This window comes from Pseudopipra pipra, chromosome 1 (assembly GCF_036250125.1).
Source record: "Pseudopipra pipra isolate bDixPip1 chromosome 1, bDixPip1.hap1, whole genome shotgun sequence".
Taxonomy (NCBI): Eukaryota; Metazoa; Chordata; class Aves; order Passeriformes; family Pipridae; genus Pseudopipra; species Pseudopipra pipra.
This window is the reverse complement of record NC_087549.1, coordinates 122,930,613-122,948,896: the sequence shown is the minus strand read 5'-3', so window position 1 is coordinate 122,948,896 and position 18,284 is coordinate 122,930,613. Positions and strand designations below refer to the sequence as shown.

At 39.7% G+C, this 18,284-nt stretch overlaps 1 protein-coding gene across 1 annotated transcript in view; it reads left to right on the top strand.

The window, feature by feature from the left end:
- STK31 (serine/threonine kinase 31) overlaps positions 1 to 18,284 on the top strand; it is a 33,304-nt gene that overhangs the window by 4,610 nt on the left and 10,410 nt on the right. Inside the window, 7 exon segments of the mRNA XM_064644148.1 lie at positions 1,320 to 1,463; positions 3,414 to 3,495; positions 4,323 to 4,482; positions 13,358 to 13,448; positions 13,451 to 13,479; positions 16,717 to 16,769; positions 16,771 to 16,894. Of these exon segments, the coding sequence (XP_064500218.1) occupies positions 1,320 to 1,463; positions 3,414 to 3,495; positions 4,323 to 4,482; positions 13,358 to 13,448; positions 13,451 to 13,479; positions 16,717 to 16,769; positions 16,771 to 16,894 (683 nt within the window).

Here is an 18,284-nt window from a genome sequence, read left to right as displayed (position 1 = left end):
AGTGCTGCTTGTTTTAGCATCTGTGTAATTTCCATAGGCTTGTCCTTGAGCTTTTTTGTAGCTATCCCTTCCTATTTATCTCTATTTAGAACTCACTGGACAAAAATATGGATTGTAAAAGTACACTTACCTAGCAGGACAGACATATTATGGTGATTTATTTGTGTGGGAATGTAAGAATGTGTGCTTATAAGAAATAAAGCCAGTAATCACAGTTTGAAGTAAGCTTTAGGGGATAACGGTTTGTCTGCAGCTTGTAATTACATTGACAAGAGGTGGTGGTAAGTTGGCAGATACAGTTGTTGTCAGAAATCTTTTTAAAGAGACTTGTCCTGCAGTTGCTAGGATTGCCATGGCAACGGGCTGCTGAGGAAAATGTTTGTGGGTGGGAAAGATGTTACTTGGCATTCAGAAAGTTGAGATGGTGTAAGAAATATAAGGTTCTATCACGAAACTTATTTAGAATTTGCCAGTGTTCCATAATCTGAGCTTCTTGAACATTTTAAGGAATCATCTGAGGGCATGCCCTCCCACATACCAGCACAGTATCAAAGTCTGTTTTACAGTTAGATCATTTAGGCAGGTCTATGCTGTTAACATATATAGTAATATGAAATGAGGTGTTCTTCAAAATATTCCAACTTTATAGTAAAGTGCCTCATCCTGAATTATATTGATACCCTGGTCTGCCCTGTTTTTTGAGCTACAGGTATGCTGTGAATCTGATTCTAAATAAGGAAGAGGGCTTTTTTCTTTTTGGCAGGCAGTGTTGAGGCACTTTTATGTATAAAGTTGTCCTGACTGGCCTGAGCAGGAGGCAGCCAGGAGATTCTCTATTCCCTTTCTGTATATTTTGCACATCACAGGCATTTTTGGGGTGGTATGCCTGAGAAGAAAACAAGCTGGGATGTAATCAAAGCCGTGCAGGTGAGGATGGAGTTGATGTGGGATCTAGTGGAGCTCTGGTAGTGTACAGTATTGTCACAGTACTTGGAGACAGATGGCTTTACATCACTCTTCTTTGTTACAAAAACAACTTCTAGGGTATAGATCCCAACATTTACTCTAAAGTGCTTTGGCTTATTTATTAGCTAGGAGATTTGAGTTGCAATGGAGTTTGACTTTTGTGGGTTTGTAGTGTAAGTGCTCATTGTAAGATGTAAGTGTATTATAATGGTTTTTGGATGGAAAAGACTTTTCAGTTAGTGATCGGGAAAACATACAAAGGGTTGTCTGCAAATTATGTGATTTTTTTTAAAATTAATTCCTCTTAATTAATTTTTAAAAGGAAAATATTCTAGCTTCTACCTGACTGCCAGACACCAGCTTGGGACAAATAAGATCAGAGCAGAGGCTGTCTGAAGAGAAACAAGTTCTCAGAAGGAAGAATATAAATCTCTTGCAGAAGCAGAAGAAATTAGAACTGAAGGTTCAAGAGCTGAAATGTGAACTTCAGGTATACGGCAATGCAAAGTGGATACTTCTCACTGAGAGTGTTTCTGGCAATAATTCTGTCTTATGGTTTCATCATTCTGCAGCTCAGCTCTGAACTGTTCTTTGGAATAGAGAGGGATTAAACTGTTTGAGTGAAGAGTTGTCTTGCCCTGGTGCAGGGAGATGCTGTCAATATGTGTTAGCACAGGTTTTTCAGTCCAGGTTGGACCTGAGCTCCCCTTGGTGTATGTGCTGGCTTGCCACCATACTTGATGCAACTTCTGGTTTGTGTGAAGGTGTTCAGGTTAACCACTTGGTGATTAAAAACGTGCTTTGTGAGTAAGGGTGTGATCTTTGCCTTTCTTTTTTTTTTGTTTTTTTTTCCTCACTTAGAGGGAAAAACAGTTTTCTGTGTGTGGGGCTGAAAATCTGTAAGCATCACAGAATCATAGCAGCTGTGGAATTTTAGAACTGCATAAAAATGAGTCTTTCCTTAACTGCTGCTTAATAGAAAGGACGCTTATGTTTCTTTCCAGGGGAGATTCCTAGCGTTATAAGGGAAGCACAGTACTTAGTAATAGTTACTGGTAGGCTTAAAAAGGCTGTGAATGGTTTTAAGTGTGATAAACAGCAGAAGTATAAAGAGATTGTGTGAAAAGATGTTATGTATGCATGAATTTGAAAAATGTTGTGCAAACTCTTATCCCTACAGATATAAATGGAAAATCTGCCATTTTGTAAATCTTTTTGACATCCCCAAACCCCAAATTTGCACACAGCTGTTTCTTTTCCTTGCAGACTAAAACTAGTCATAACTAGCTTTGCTACTTGGTTAGCTTTTCCTAGAACATCTATTTTCTACATAAACTAACTTGTCATTGCACAGATTCTGCGTCCACTGAAGTGATGATATTTGTTTCTATGCAAACTAAATTAATAAGCAACAGAATACATGATTGCAGCTAAAAAAACCCATTTAAATGCAAGAAAATCTTAGAAGCATTTCTTGCATATAGTCTGATGATTTTTAAAAAACACCCTGTTTTCTACAAATTTTAATTTCTGTTTTGTGTTGATTGCAAGTAAACTATTTTAAAAGAAAAGGTTATGGATATTCTTTTAAGTAAGAAAATATTTCCTTCCTGCTAAAAATGCTATGGTAGGCAACGATTTATTTGAGAAGGGTGTTGTGTTGTGGTGGCTTTGAGGGGTACTTCAAAAAACACCCTGCCATCATAAGACTTTGGATGCATATCTGCCAATACAAACCTATTTATATCTCTATATGTTTTTGTTTTGTTCATTTGTTGGCATTTCTGGTTATGTTTTTAATATCATGTAAATGAGTCCGAAAGGCTAAAAACATTTACAGTCTGTGTTTCGTTACCTGGAGTTTATAAAATCATCTCTGTGGAATCAGAGCAGGAGTTTTCATATTTAGGTTGCCCCTGGAGGAATATAGCCTGATGTGGTGCTTGGGCTTTTTTTTGGGTCAAGAGTATTCCTTATTTTTTCTTAAGGATACTCCTTCTAGGAAGGTCAGGCTGGTTGTAAGTAAAATGAGAGGTTTGCTGCACTATTTAGAGGTGTGAGGAGTTTAATGGGACCCTGGACTTGATTTCCCTGAATTAACAGATAGGAATTTTTCAACAGGGGAAGAAAATAATTCCATGTTGTCTGAAGACTTGCTAGTAAATGTGGAGTAACTGAAGAAATCCACTACTGAAATGAGAGGAATAAAATTAACTATTAAGCCCTACAAAGCTAATAATAAAATTATTCTCATTGGTTTGTATGTCTTTCTAGGCATTTTGTTAGTGTTTTGAGGAGGGCCAGCTCTGTGTGTGTTTATCTCTAGTTTTCAAAAGTCTAAATTGTAGTCTCCATGTTAGTCAGCCTTGGCTGACTGTTGTGACTTTTGATCTATCTTTCCCTGACATTGTTGAAACGCTGCTCCAAAAATAATAAATAATTCATAGAGAAGGAATCATCTAAGAAAACTGAAAGCTTTGAACAACGCACTTACATTGGAATGAAAAAACAAGAAGTTTGGCTGTTGGGGTGAAGGCACTGAAAAAAGTTAGGGTTTTTTTTCTAAAATATGCTTATCCCTTGAAGCCATGCATGCTTTTTTGTTCCCCAAAAGTTTTGTTTTCTTAATTTTCTAAGAAAAATGCAGTGTTCCATGAAGAGGGGAGTATTTCCCAAAGGCATGGCTGAAACCTGGGTGTTTTAGGAGCTAACACTGCAATTTGCATGATCTTTTTCTCAGTGTTTATCAGATAACTTTGGTTCACTTCTGTCCTTTTACCATCACTGTAGCAAGAAGAGTTTTCGATTCCATCTTCAAGGAAGATGCTAATTAGTAAATTGTTAGAAGTAACTGGGTAGTCAGAGTTCCTTGGGTATCTCTATTGCTGGGAGAGGTGTATGTCTTTGGGTAGCCCAAATTACCCTTCTACTTTTAAAGAAGAGACAAAAGTGCAGTGGGAAGAAGACTTGAAATAGACTTGAAATAGAAGTGACCATCATCTCCTTAAGAAGGAATGTGTAAATCAGTACATGTGTTTGTGGAAGACAAGTTAAAAAAAAAAATACCAAGGGACGAAATAGAACAAAAGGAAAATTAGGAGCAGGAGGGAATTTCCATGTACAGTCTTGTCAATACTGAGGTATCATGAATGTATTCTTGATCCTTCTTCACTTAAAAAAAAAAAAATTAACAGCTGAATGAGACAAATTGCTTCTGTTACTTTTTGAAAGAAACTAAGTTATTAACATGGCAGGTGCTATCTCAAAATCAAGAGGTCTGAATAGTGTTAATTTTTAAACTGCCTGAGTTGTGAAAAAAACTTCTCATAAAATGTTGTTTCTTCCTTATAACTTAGGCACATAAAAAAGAATAGTCATTTTGGGAAGCAGCTCTCACAAGCCATAAAAGTGGTTACAGATGTTTCTCTCACTGTTCTGTGTTCCTTGGAAAAGCTGCAGAGGATTTGGACAGAATATGACTTGGCTTAAAAGAGGATTCAATTATGCAGAAATGTGGTAGGTTGAAATTATTTTTTTCTCAGAAGCTATAATTTGACAGGTATTGACAGAGTATTTTAGTTTTTTAAGTGTAGCTGGACAGCATGAGCACAGCACGGAAACATTTCTCCTTTGCTAGACAACATTGAAGGCTTTGCTACCTTTGCCACAACTGCTGTATTTGTGGCAGGTTTTTTTTTTTGTATGTGTGTGTTAAACCTACACTTTTTGACACCCTTGATTTTACAAAGAAATATAAGAAAATCGGGACATGGTAGCTTAAAGGGTTCTGTGCTGTAATAAAAAGTACTCGGCTCTGCAACTGCGTTGCCAGGGTGCAGTGTGTGCTTCCCTCCTATGGAGAGCTCAGGGGGAGCGGTGTGGAAATGCGGTGCTATAGGAAGATGGACTTGTACGGGGGAAAGCTGCCATCTAGTGCAACTTCTCTGGAGCCGCAGATCTGAACGAGCCTGCGTGGGTGTGCAGGCTTGGCTGTGTTGCCAGGGATGGGTATGTGCTGCTTTTGGGAACGGGAAGTGTCCTCGGTCTGTGGCAGGATTTGTGGTAAGGCAGGGAAGGGATGGTAGTTGTGCATCTAGGAAAATGTGTTGTGGCTATTTTCAGGTACAACTTAAACCATTTTAAACGTGTTTGCTTAAGAAGCTTTGTTGTGTTTTACTGAATTTAACAGCTTGTGAAGTGGAATAGAAAACATTGAGCCATGAGGAAAACCCAAGTAAGTTTTGTTTTTGTTGCTTGTGCATGGAAAACATCTAGAGCATGGCATACATTTGATTCCTGTTGGTGAAAAGAAATTCCTTTGTTTACTAAAACCCAGGTCAAATGTTTAAACTTGACCACACTGAGATTAGCGTTAATAAGCAGATGAAATTTTAATGTTGCATCCTGTATAGGGGAGTATTGTGCAGAAGAATAGCTAGGTTGTGAGTTACCCAGGAGGCAGGACTGCTTAGGCATTCACTTGCACAAGCTTTCCTTGTACAAATTCCTCGTGTAATGATTCCACGTGAGATAGTAGCACTTGTAGTTTTCTAGAGATTACATGGGACTGTAGGAATAGATACATTTCCGGAAGAATTTGTAATGGGAAGTTAGAACTCGTTTCACTAGGACGGCTTTCTGCCTAAGGTGGTGCCTCTTTCTCAAATGCAGTTTCAATGCTCCCCCTCCTCCCCTCGCATAACAAGAGAAGTTCTCAGCCTTGCTCTTTGGTATGCAGAGAGATAACATCTTTGTAGACACGTACAAGGCCTCCTTGGGCCAGAGAGAGAGTGGGGGAAAAGAGAGAGAAGATAGAAAAAGCCTTGGAGGAGGAGAGGCTTTGCCTTTTGCCCCTGGGGCCTGATGCACGCAGGATCTTAAAAAAGCGATCCTTGCATCTGAAATAAACCATTTTTTTTTTTAATCCTTTCACTGTCTTGGCATTCTTGGGAAGAATACCTACATATGTTTACCTTACAGGCTGATTGAGCTCAGTGGGGTCCATAAGTCCGATTGAACAACAGCCCATAAGTAAAGCAAAGCCATCTTAGAAATCGTTTTCACCCCACTGGACAGTTTTGCTTTGACTCAGTTGAGCTGGAGATTGAGGAAAAGAAAACTGTTAATGTGGACCAAAGTTAGGATGGATGCAGATTCTGTAGTGTGACTAATTAGTCTCAAAGGTATTTATTTAATAGAGGAGATGGTTTCTTTGGTGCCATTCTGGTGACACTGTGTGTGTGAGGTATTTGGGCTTGTGGTTTTGTTTTGGTTTTGCGTTGCCAACCCCAGCAAGCAGCATTCTTCCATGACAAACATAATGAAAAAGTGTTTCATTCTTGAAGACTATTTGAGTGATGGACTAATTTCTTGGAATATGTTAGATGATCTGGACATTGTCACCCATTTCAATTGTGAAACGACTAACAATGAAGTCATGTCTGCATGATGAGTTGTAGTGTGTTACACTGCCAAAATACTCAAAATACTGCTGAAAGGAGCTTACAGCGCTTTGCTGCTTCTGGTAGCTCCACAAGTATTTGTGTAGCCCTCTTGTGTGATCAGTGTGGCCTCATGTGTGGCTTAAAAACTGTTTTTGTTCAGAAACCAACCCCCTCCACACCCCTCCAGGCTGCCCCACCCATTCTGACATTATTCCTGGTTGCCTAAGATAAGGTGCAAAGGAATGGTGGATAAGGTGCAAAGGAATGGTGGCATGAAATCATAACTTTCCAAGAACATGCTGTTGTAAAAAAAAAATCCTGCTATCTGAAGTGGGGAAGTTGCCGTAGCAGTGTCACAAATATTTTAAATCGGGAAAATTAAAGCAGACAGAAGTTCTACAGGATGTCAGGTATCCCCCAGAGTGCCCAGGTGCTGCAAGGGGTATGCAAGTGGGAATGTGTTTGGAAGTGTAGAGCTCCCTGAAGAATTAATGTAGTTTTCAAGATAATTAGGTAGCAGCTGGAAGCAGGACATCTTAAGGGTCTTGTGGAGTTTGTTTTAAGTATTTTGAAGTCTTTGGCAAGCAAAGGATACAGAACAAGAGTTTTATTGGCATCATGCTTGTCTTGCAGTGCCACACCAATTACAGAATTACAGAATCATAGAATCACAGAATATGCTGAGTTGGAAGGCACCCACAAGGATCATCGAGTCCAACCCTTAGCCCTGCACAGGACCATCCCCAAGAGTCACACCATGTGCCTGACAGTATCGTCCAAATGCTTCTTGAACTCTGTCATGCTTGGTGCTGTGACCACTTCCCCGGGGAGCCTGTTTCAGTGCCCAACCACCCTCTGGGTGAAGAACCTTTTTCTAATATCTAACCTAAATCTCCCCTGACACAACATCAGGCCATTCCCTCAGATCCTGTCACTGCTCACCACAGAAAAGAGATCAGTGCCTGCCTCTCCTCTTCCCCTCACAAAGAAGTTGTAGACTGCAATGGGGTCTCCCCTGGGTGTCCTCTTTGCTAGGCTGAACAGACCAAGTGTCCTCAGCTGCTCTTCATACAGCTCCCCCTCAAGGCCCTTCACCATCTTCGTTGCCCTCCTTTGGATGCTCTTTAAGAGCTGAATATCTTTCTTATATTGCAGTGAAAAAACCTGCCACAATGTTCAAGGTGAGGCCACTCCAGTGCAGAGCAGAGTGGGACAATCCCTTTCCTCAACCGGCTGTCAATGCTTTGCCTGATGCCCCCCAGGACACGGTTGGCCCTTCTGGCTGCCAGGGCACTGCTGACACGTAGTCAACTTGCTGTTGACCAGGACTCTCAGGTCCCTTTCCATAGCACTGTTTTCCAGCATCTAATTTCCCAGTCTGTCTGTACATCTGGGGTTGCCCCATCTCACGTGCAGAATCCGGCACTTTCCCTTGTTGAACTTCACCTGATTGGAGATTGCCCAGTCCTTTAATTTGTTGAGGTCTCTCTGCAGGGCCTCCCTGCATTTGAGGGAGTCAACAGCTCCCCCTAATTTTGTGCCATCTGCAAACTTGCTCAGTATTCCTTCCAGTCCTGCTTCCAAGTAATTTATGAAAACGTTAAAGAGCACAGGGCCCAAGATGGAGCCCTGTGGAACCCCACTAGTGACAGGCTGCTGGTCCTGTTGGCAGACCCCATTCACTATTACCCTCTGTGCTCGACCCATGAGCCAGTTGTTCACCCAGCCCATTATGTATTTATCTAGCTGTGTGCTGGACATTTTGTCCAGAAGGATCCTGTGAGAAGCTGTATCAAAAGCTTTACCGAAATCCAAAAAGATGACATCAACTGGCTTCCCCTGATCAACTAAGTGGGTTACCTTGTCATAAAAGGAAATCAGATTTGATAAGCAGGACTTTTCTCTCATGAAGCTGTGCTGGCTGTGACTGATGACTCTGTTGTCTTTCAGGTGTTTTTCAACAGCTCCCAGAACAATCTTCTCCATAGCTTGAATTGAGACTGACAGGCCTGTAGTTTCTGACATCCTCCTTCTTGTCCTTCTTGAAAATGGGGACGTTTGCCAACTTCTTGTCATCTGGGACCTCTCCAGATTCCCAAGACCACTCAAAAATCATCAAGAGAGGTTTTGCAATGACATCAGTCAGCTCTTTGAGGATTCTTGGATGAATCCCATCAGGCTTCATAGACTTGTAGGGATCCAGCTGGAGCAGCAGATCCCACAAAATCTCAGGTTCAACTGGGAGTTGATAATTCTCACAGTCATGGTCCTCTCAGTTTCTCCACTGAGATGCCCTTGGTCCATCATCTGTGTTGAAGACAGGCAAAGAATGTGTTAAACACCTCTACCTTTGTCTGTCCTTGTTTGTGAGGTGACCATCCTCATCCTGTAATGGGCTGATGATATTTCTATACTGCCTATTGCCATTCATGGCTGGGCTTCGCGAACAAAGATTTGGGAAGGGCTCTACCCACATTTGCTACAAGCGCGCTGGTGGCTAAAGAGGCCAATGCCAGATAGACAAGTCTGGTTGCAAAAGGCACAGTGGAAAGACCCCTTGGATGGTATCGGCAAGACACGATTCTTTCTGCGTTGTCTTTTCTCATTAGAGGAAAGACAAAAGACAACTATTGTCATTAATGTATTTGAAAAAACTCTTTTTATTGTCCCCCATGTTTCTGGCAGCTTCAACTCCAGCTGAGCTTTGGCCACACAAATTTTCTCCCTAGAGTGGCAAGCAGCATTTCTGAACTCTTCCCATGTCACTTGACCTTGCTTCCACTGGGCATACATCTTCCTTTTTGCCTTATTTCCAAGAGAAGACCCCTGTTCAGCCAAGCCAGCCTTCTGTCTTGCCTGCTTGATTTCTGACATTTGGGAATTGCCTGCCCTTAGGAGTTCATGTTTGAAAAGTGACCAGCACTGATGGGCACTGACACCTGCAAAAACATTTTCCCAGGGGACCTTACTTGGTAATTCCCTGAACAGCCTGAGGTCTGCTCTCTTCATGTCCAGTGTTGAGGTTTTGCTGGCACTTTTCCTCCTGTCAACAGAGATTTTAAAGTTGATGGCTTTGTGGTTGCTGTGGCCAAGATGAACACCAATCTCCACTTCTCTCATGAGATCCACTCTGTTGACAAGCAGCAGATCAAGGAAAGCATCTTTCCAAGCTGGCTGCCTTATAACCTGTTCCATAAAGTTGTCATCCAGGTTTTTAGGAATCTTCTGGCCTGGGTTGTACCATCTGTGTGATGCTCTCAGTTAATTTCTGGCATATTGAAGTCCCCCATAAGGACAAGGGCACTTGACCTGGAAGTTTCCCTTAGTTCCTCAAAGATTAATTCATCAGCGCCACCATCCTGGCTGGGAGATCTATAGCAGACTTCCATGATGACATCCATGTTATTTCTTTGCCCCTTGATTCTTACCCAGCGGCTCTCAACTGTGCCAGTGCCAACTGTGAGCTCCATACATTCTAAGCCTTCTATTACATACAGTGCCACCCCTCCGCCTCTCCTGCCCTGCCTGTCCCTACAATGCGCAGTGTAATGACTTAACTTTTTATTTTGCTGAGAGTAATTTTGATTTTTAAGAATCTCTTTTCTGTGCTGTTCCATGCCACAGAGTCTTGGCTACTGTATTTTCAAATACAAGAAATGTCCAAGATGCACACAGTAAATGGTGTGCTTGTCAGTCTGCCTGTCATACACGCTTAAATTATACTGACTACAGGTTGGCTAGCAGACTTTTTTGATAGTGCAACCAAGTGTGATCATGTCACTGACTTCGTTTTCTGCTCAGTTAAAATGAAGTACATGTAAATCCAGTGTACAGGAAGTCCACTGAACCCAAACAGGAAGTCCAGTGAACCCGAACAGATGGATGAAATAGTTGGCTATTAAACTAAAGCAGAGTGTTTAATTCTGCTCAATCTGTCAACCTAGCTGTCAAAATTGGCTTTACTAAGTTATATCTTGCTGTTCAGTTGCCTAAGCAATGTGCTCTTCTTTTAACCTCCCTGAAGCGCTGGTGCCCTCTCTCACTGTCACGAGGCTCATTATTTTTAAGCTCTTGGAAGTGAACATCTTATCTTGGCTTGAGGAAATGTAATGCATCTCAAACAACTATCCCAGGTGTGAGTACACCCAATAAAAGTTTGAGTGCAGAGTAAGTGGCATTGTTTCAGTTTTCATTGTCTGTGTTTTCTTAGTTGGTTTATGGTGGTTTTACTGGGTCTCTCCTAGATATTGTCCCAAAAATGAAGATGGGAGACTGGAACATTTTTTTTTATAAGGTATTTATGGAAATGCTTAAAATACATTCAAAACTAATAATAGAATTTTATGTAAATTCTGTGTCCAAAGAGGAATGTAGTGGTGATGATGACTTTACCAGCTCTCCTATAGAAGTATTACTGAAAGGATGGCAGCTTTACAGATGAAAAAACAGGGGAAATTAGAAGTTCCCCTGACTGCAGTGTAAGTAGGTACTCATTGTGATAGGGTGTAATATACATACTGACTTCTCAGACACTGTAGTTAGTGTTGTATGGATTTGTCGCTTATTTGTGACTTCAGTTTTGAAACTTATTGGAGACTGTAGTGTACATATTCAGCTTTTTTTTTTTTCTTGGTGGGAAAGAAGAAAAAATAATCATGCTAATGTTTAAAAAAGAGGAACTATTCAGTTGCTCATTAAAAAAAAAAGTGGGGGTTGCTGGGATAATTTGAACAATTTAAGGATGGATGTTGATGCCAGACCTATCTTTAGATATTCCATATACTGCAAAGTAGTAACTTGCACTAAAGGGAGACAAAAACTGCTGTTGTGGACTTTCATTTGCATTGCTTTAGTTATCAGAAACAAGATGGTGAGCCAGATTGGCAGTGATATTACCAAGTCTGGTGGATGGTTGTGTGGTGCTGTTTGTGCAGTTGTTTGTGTTGTAGGTTTTGTTGTTGTGGGTTTCTTTTAATGAACTAAATTTTGTAATTTGAGAAGCATTTAGTCTGTTTTAAAGGAATTTAATCGTAATGTTTACTACTGTGAAGAGCTTGCATCTTTGTAAAGCAGACTATTAAAATACTGCTTGTGTACTTAATGTTCTGTGAAGTTATCTAATGGGCATTAGCTGAGCCATGAAGTGTCCCATGTACACAGGTTGGAAGGAGATTTGTCCTGTGGCTCCTGAGCCATCTGTTGAGCTCCTTGATAGTCATTCAGTCATGTGTAGACTGTTAAATTTTCTCTAGTACTTTAACTGGTATTAGCTGGAGTTTCGTTGCCTGGTTGAATCTTCTGCTACATTAAGTGTCTATTGCTCTAGTTTTTGAAGTAACATTCTGTAGAAGTCTTGGAAAGTGTTCTTTATGATGAGGGGTCCTTATTATTTTTTATGCAGCATGTTACAGAATTGGTTTACAAACCAGCTCTTGCCTTATGCAGGAAAAGCAGCAGGAAGTCTCCAGTGATGGCCAAAAGTGCAGGAGGGCCTATTAAAATCTTTTCTGTTGTTGTTGTTTCATGTTTTTAAGTGCTAAAGCAATACATTCTCTTCACCTTCTGTAGTACAACTTAATCTACTGATTTTTATTATCCAGGCTATTAATGTGTGGCTGAATTACAGCAACTGTTCAATTGCTAATCTGTTTATAAAGCATGTGTGCTACAACTTGGGGTTTTATTTTCAGTTGGAGCTTGTCCATCTTTCAATTTCCAACCACTGGATCTCATTCTGTCCTTGTCTGTTACTGGTAAAAGATTTCTAGTCTATGGTGGATACTTAAAATTTGCTGATTACATCCATTTCTAAGATTTCATTAAACCAAATTGAAGACCACATTTGAACCTGTGTTTGCGTTTACATATTGATATTACAGATACATTTATATTATTTATTTCTTGTTAGCAGGAGGTGTTCATTTGACTGTTCTTTGGCTCCATGGTATTACTGCTATGATTAACTCTTCTGTTGTTTTCTGTTTCCTCACTAATAATTGCCCTCCACACCAGACTTTCCAAGGTTTTGAAGCAGCATGTGTGTGTGTGATAGGGAAGGGAACACATATCAGGACACCATGTTATAGCTACTTCAATCATTTTACTTCTTTTTTATTTTTGGAGATGGATGTAGAAGGAAGTAGCAAATCTTTACAGCAGGTCCATAAAGCTGCAGCTTGATCTTCCATGTTCATATGTGTTTTTATATATCTATGAGCATGTTGAGTTAAATCACTCTGAAAAGAACATTGCAAGCATACTTCCAAGTATGGATTTTTAACTTCTTTCATCCATTTAAAAAGGTTTAGTTTTGGTAAGTCTGATAGGTACCTTGTCTGTTATGAATATGGGGTTCCTCTCCTATTAGCAGAACTAATCCTGCCAGTCATTCAAGGGAAGCTTTGTTTTGTTTTGTTTCTAGAAAATTACGTTTAGTTTAATAATTTTTCTGCAGATAATCAGTAGGAAGTTCACAGTTCACCTGCTTTTCCTACTAGAAGACAAGGATTTTTTTATTCCAGAGCATTGTTTTCCAGTAAGAAAACTTTTGCAGTCTGATTTTGTGGATGTAATTTTGGATGTATGAAAGTGTGGATAATCCAAATTCTAATTTCTGTAATACAATCAAAAACTACAGGACAACCAGGACATTTTAAATTTTCAGTGGCAGTTAAGATTCCCACTGTTATCAACAGTCATGCAGAAACCGTTTCTTTAGTTTTCTGATCATGTAGTCATATCTTTACACTGTGAAGGGTGCTGTATTTGTGCAAGGTAGTCATGCCATAGGAGTGGAGGTTAAAAAAATTAGGTTAAAAAAATTAGCTTTTTCACTCATTCCTAGTCAGGCATGTATTATGTTGCTCATACTTCGCAAGGATTAATGCTTTTTTTGTATCACTTTCTACATTCTTTGGGTGAGAGTTGCTGACTTGCTTTCTGCATAGGATGAAAGAGATGAATTGTTTATCAAGCAAGATGAGGTGCAGCAGAACTTGTATTCAGCAGTGAAAGAATTAATTTTGGAAGTGGATCAAGTGCCCTCTCTGGGCCCTCAAGAGTGTTACAGGTAAGGAGATTGCTTTGATCAGTATAGATTCTGAAACTCTGAGAATCTGTGGAGGGCATTTCTTCAATGTTAAACATTTTATAGTTGGAGACTGACAGCAGCAGATGAAGTTTTAGGTAACACTTCCAAGGTAAGCTGTACATCTGGCTCCTGTAATACTTAATTTACTTGTGATCTTGGTCTCCTAGATGTTTTGTTTCTAGAGGGAAATTATTATCTAGATCCTGGATTTAGGGAACAGCTTTTCCTTTATGGTACTGTGTTGGGCGATTAACAAGACTTCACTAAGCACAGAATATTTAGTAGAAGATGGCTGTTAATGAGAGAACCTACAATTAAAAAGTCAATGCAGTTATCCTGTAAATTGTGGTCGTGTGTTGTGTGATTTGATTATATGCTTTCCTACCAAGAGTCTCTTTCCCTCTCAGACAACCCAAAACCAGAAAGTAAGGATGTAGATAGGGAAATAGGCTCTGTAGAGGCAGTAAGGACTTTTGAAGAGGACTTTGCCAATAGAAGTGTTACTGGACTTTGCTATTAGAAATAATTTATTTTCTTCTTTTTAATATCAGAAATATTACTTGCCTTAATTTTGACTGTGCAAATGTGTGTGGAGAGGCGAAAAAGGTTGTTGGTATTTGGGCAGCTTGTCTGTACAAATTCCAGGGATTTATTCATCCACACATATATGAGATTGAATTCTTATGAATAATCACCAAGATTGCAGTCTGCACATAAGTTTGTATAAGACTGGAGCAGCATTAATAAATTGAAGCATTCAAATTTTCATGGAATTACTCAATTTCCAATGGAATTATTTTTCAATGCTATTAATAAAATGTTTCATACTCTTTTTTTTATAGTCTGATATACAGATTGGTATCTAATTGTAAAAAGATACTGCATAGGTAGCATTTCATGGTTTTTTATCACTAGAGGCATTGTGAGAGTCCTGCTCCTTCAGATAGAGGAAAGTTGTAGTGTGTTGTTTGTATGTTTTTTTCTGTTTTGTGTTGGTTTTGGGATATTTGTGAGTGTTTAAAGGCTATACTGTGTGAATCCACTAGGTGGTAGGCATCAAGCATCTTCTACATAATTGTACAGAAGTGAAATTTTAAGAGTGTTTTGAAAATATTTGAAGGGGTACTGAAATGCTGCTAAGTGTGTTAATTAAATGTTGAGCTTTAGCTTAACTGTGTCGATGGTCCTCTCTTGTGTTTGGAGCTGGAAGACCAAAATAGCTTTCCCATATAGGGAAAGTGAAATACGTGTTTACCAAATATTAATGAGAACCTTGTTTGCAATTTTATAGAGCTGAAGTGGTCATGCTGTGCTGTCCTAGAGAAACAAATATTTTTCCATATCTCTCAGAGGAGAATTTTGGGAGCTAATGCGCCTTTCACTGAGCCTGTGTATTGCAAACTCTCTTTTTCATCAGACATCTCTTCTGACTTGTGTTTTATACCTTCTGGTGAGAGTTGTTGTTGGCCAGTTCAAACAGCTTCAGCCACAGTTGGGTTCACCTGGCTAGGACTGAAATAACCAGTTGATAAGCTCCATGCTTTCCAAGTGACAATACTGCATTGCTTGAGAGGAAAGCCGAGAGTGGGGGTATACACATAAATTACCCTAAAGCAAACTAGGGTGTGAGCTGAACAGTTGTTATCTATCTGTAAGCAAGTTTCCTTTATCTCATGGATAGTGTGTAGTAGCTTGTTCTGCTCCCTTTGAATTACCATGCTTAGAGATAGTGGCTGGGAAAAGTGCACATAGGCCACTGAGCCATCTTCATATGGTAGTTTGTTGTCCTTCTGGAAACTGCTTCTGTATCCCTATGCTGATGAAGTTGCTAGTGTTTTAGAGAAATGTGTTTAAAGTATGAAAAATAAATGGGATGAAATAGGACCTAACTTACAGGATTCTTTCCTTGAAGACAGCCTGATGGAATATGTGCAGATACTGTCCTGGTGTGATTACTGCTACTATTTTTGTAAACAGAGTGTGATATTGGATATGAAACTGTTACTGAGCAGTTTTCTCTGCTCTATTACCTACTTTTGTTTGCTGTTAAATTGGTTGATTTTTTTTTCCTCCCTCCTTCAGACTGTTCCATTTGAACCTGGCTTTTACCTTGCTGTGCCATTTTTCTGTCTATGTGTATCCTGGTGTACTGAATCCCATCTACTCAGAAAAATGTGAGAGAATTCTGTTGTGCACTTGGATGATTTCAATAGCCTCCATAAATTTAGCACAAACCTTTTCCTGGTATTTGCTTGCAGACAAGCAGATTTGTATAAAGCTCATGTCACTTGGCTCAGTAGGAAATTGCTGTTGAAACAGTCTATTATACTGAATGAATGTTGTTCATTGTAGTAGCTATTGTTATGAAAGTGGTTTTGTAATTTTTATAAAATACTGTTCAGTGGAGGATTGGGTTTTTTTTGTTTTGTTTTGGTTCCTTTTTTGGTCACTGTATTATAATGTGAGGAAATTCTTATTCTTTTGGCTCCAATCTGAACTTTTGCTGTGGTGTGTCTGTAGTGCTAGGTCTGGTTGCTGGATCATCGTGTGTAGTCCTACAAAATTGGTTAAAGTCAATTCCTGACCTTCACAGTATCTGCAGCCCTCAGCAAGGGGAGGCCATTGCTGCCCCTTTCCAGCTTCTGGAAATGACTTCAGTCATTTTACCTGGTGTTCTGTTTGGTTGCTCAAGAGTCTAAAAGGCTCCTGACAAGTGACTTTACAATCAGAAGAATTCCTCGGCTGCTCACCTTATTTCTTAGTACAAATTCACTTTGTTTTCTGAAGTTGAGCAGCTCTATAAGGAGCATTATAAGTTGAACTCCATTTTGTTCTTTATCCTGATGAGTATGACTTTAAAGTCCACAGGGAACAAATAACTAGAACACAAACGACTTCTTATGAGCTGTTAAGCTTTTTGTGGTGCCTTTTTCTTCCATGTTTTCAAGGAACAAAAATCAAACTTGATGATCTCTGAGATCCTTTTCTGCGTTGCATTTTCTGGTAGACATACTGGCACTTGATCTCAAAGGAAAGTGGAATGTAAAATATACTTCACTGGACATAGAAAGAGGCCTTCGTAGTAAAAATAATTTTATACCAGCAGATAGTGCTAACTTTTTCTATGTTAAATATCTTGATTTTTGTAGGTAACACATGGTCACAGAATTCGCCTTGTTTGCAAAACTGTTTTTTCTGGATTTACTTGAAACACAGGAGCTGACAACTTCTCTGGAGATGATTTATGGTCAAGAATCTGAAGCATATGACCCAGGAGGTATTTCAACAGTTCTTTGAGTGCAAGTGTGTTAAAACAAAGAAACTAAATTGTGTCAGATATAATATGGACACAACTATGCAAATTCTTGCTGACCGGTTCAGTGACATCTTTAAGGTAACGCAAACAGTCATTCTTTCTTGTTGCTGAACATGATGAAGTATGACACTGTCTAACCAAGGTAGTGAGGAGTAGGCATTAGTAGGGCCAACTACTTATGGCAGGGAGATTGTGCATATGAACGGTGGCTCTAAATGACAGTGCTTCAATACAGAGGGAAAGGTAATGCATTGAGGAATAGAGTGTTACTTTACCTTCACTCTTGGTGCAGTGAGCTGGAATTTATACAAAAGATGTCCTTTTAGAAGAAAGCATAGATGTCAGTACTTTTATGGAAGGATAACTTGGGGTGTGCTTTTCTATCTGTTCACTGTGTGACTGAAATGGTTTAATTAGACCTTTCAAGAGACCTTTGGATAGAAATACTTCGGATTTTAAAAGGTTCTAGTTCATAAATGCCGCTGAAGGTGGCGATGAGAGATTGGCTGCAAAGAAACAGCCCATCTGACCGGATGTGATGTGGGTACAGGCTGCAGAGAAATATACAATAGATTTTTCTTCCTCATTGAAATGTTGAGCGTGGAGAATTTGTGCAAATAAATTGTCTACCATTATGCAATACCATTCTGATGCTCTGTGTCTCCCACTCTGAGTTGTAAGACGTTTGGAGCATTGAAGTTGGGTGTGGGTTGTTTCTCATAAAAGGAGATGGGTGGTGCAAGTGGATCACCATCCATTGAGTTCTGCTTATGGAGAAAATGTGAAGTAGGAAGGTAACTGTGACTTTCCTGTCTCTGTGCTTTTGCTCAGTTTAGGACTCCTAGTCTTCCTGGAAAGACTGTCAGCTCCTCTCTCCCCATTCCTGCAGGCCCAGCTTCCCTATCTCCCTGTCACACTTGCATGTAAATGTTCTCAGTTTGTGTCAACATAGCCTTCCTGCCCATGTATATTGTACGTAATGCACAAGGGTTGTGCCCTTTCCTAGTGTATAAGTTTTCTGCTCTTGCATTTCATTGTACCCGGAGCATTTACTGTGGCCAGATGCTGTTATGAGTATCAGTGTTCCTTGACCAGATGATAAATGCTCAGCAGCAGTGTAGACTTGGTGCATGTCATGTGGAGTACAGTGTTAATGAATATAATTACTTACAAATGTTTATAATCATGTCAGTTATTAGAGGGGGCAAACAAACTGGCACGTGGGTTTCTGTGATTGCAATTCTGAGTGCTATTCTGCATGCATGAAAGTGGCTCAAATTTGTCAGTATAGTGATGAACTTTGGTTTCAAATCTGAACTTTTCTGCAAATGCTTCAGAAGTAGAGGAAATGTACAGACTTTTGGCATGGGTTGGTAAAGCACTGGTAGATAGACCGAGAAAGGAATTTTCGTTTATCCTTCTTAATCGCTTTGACTTTTGATATGGAATTTTTCTGTTGCAATTTAAG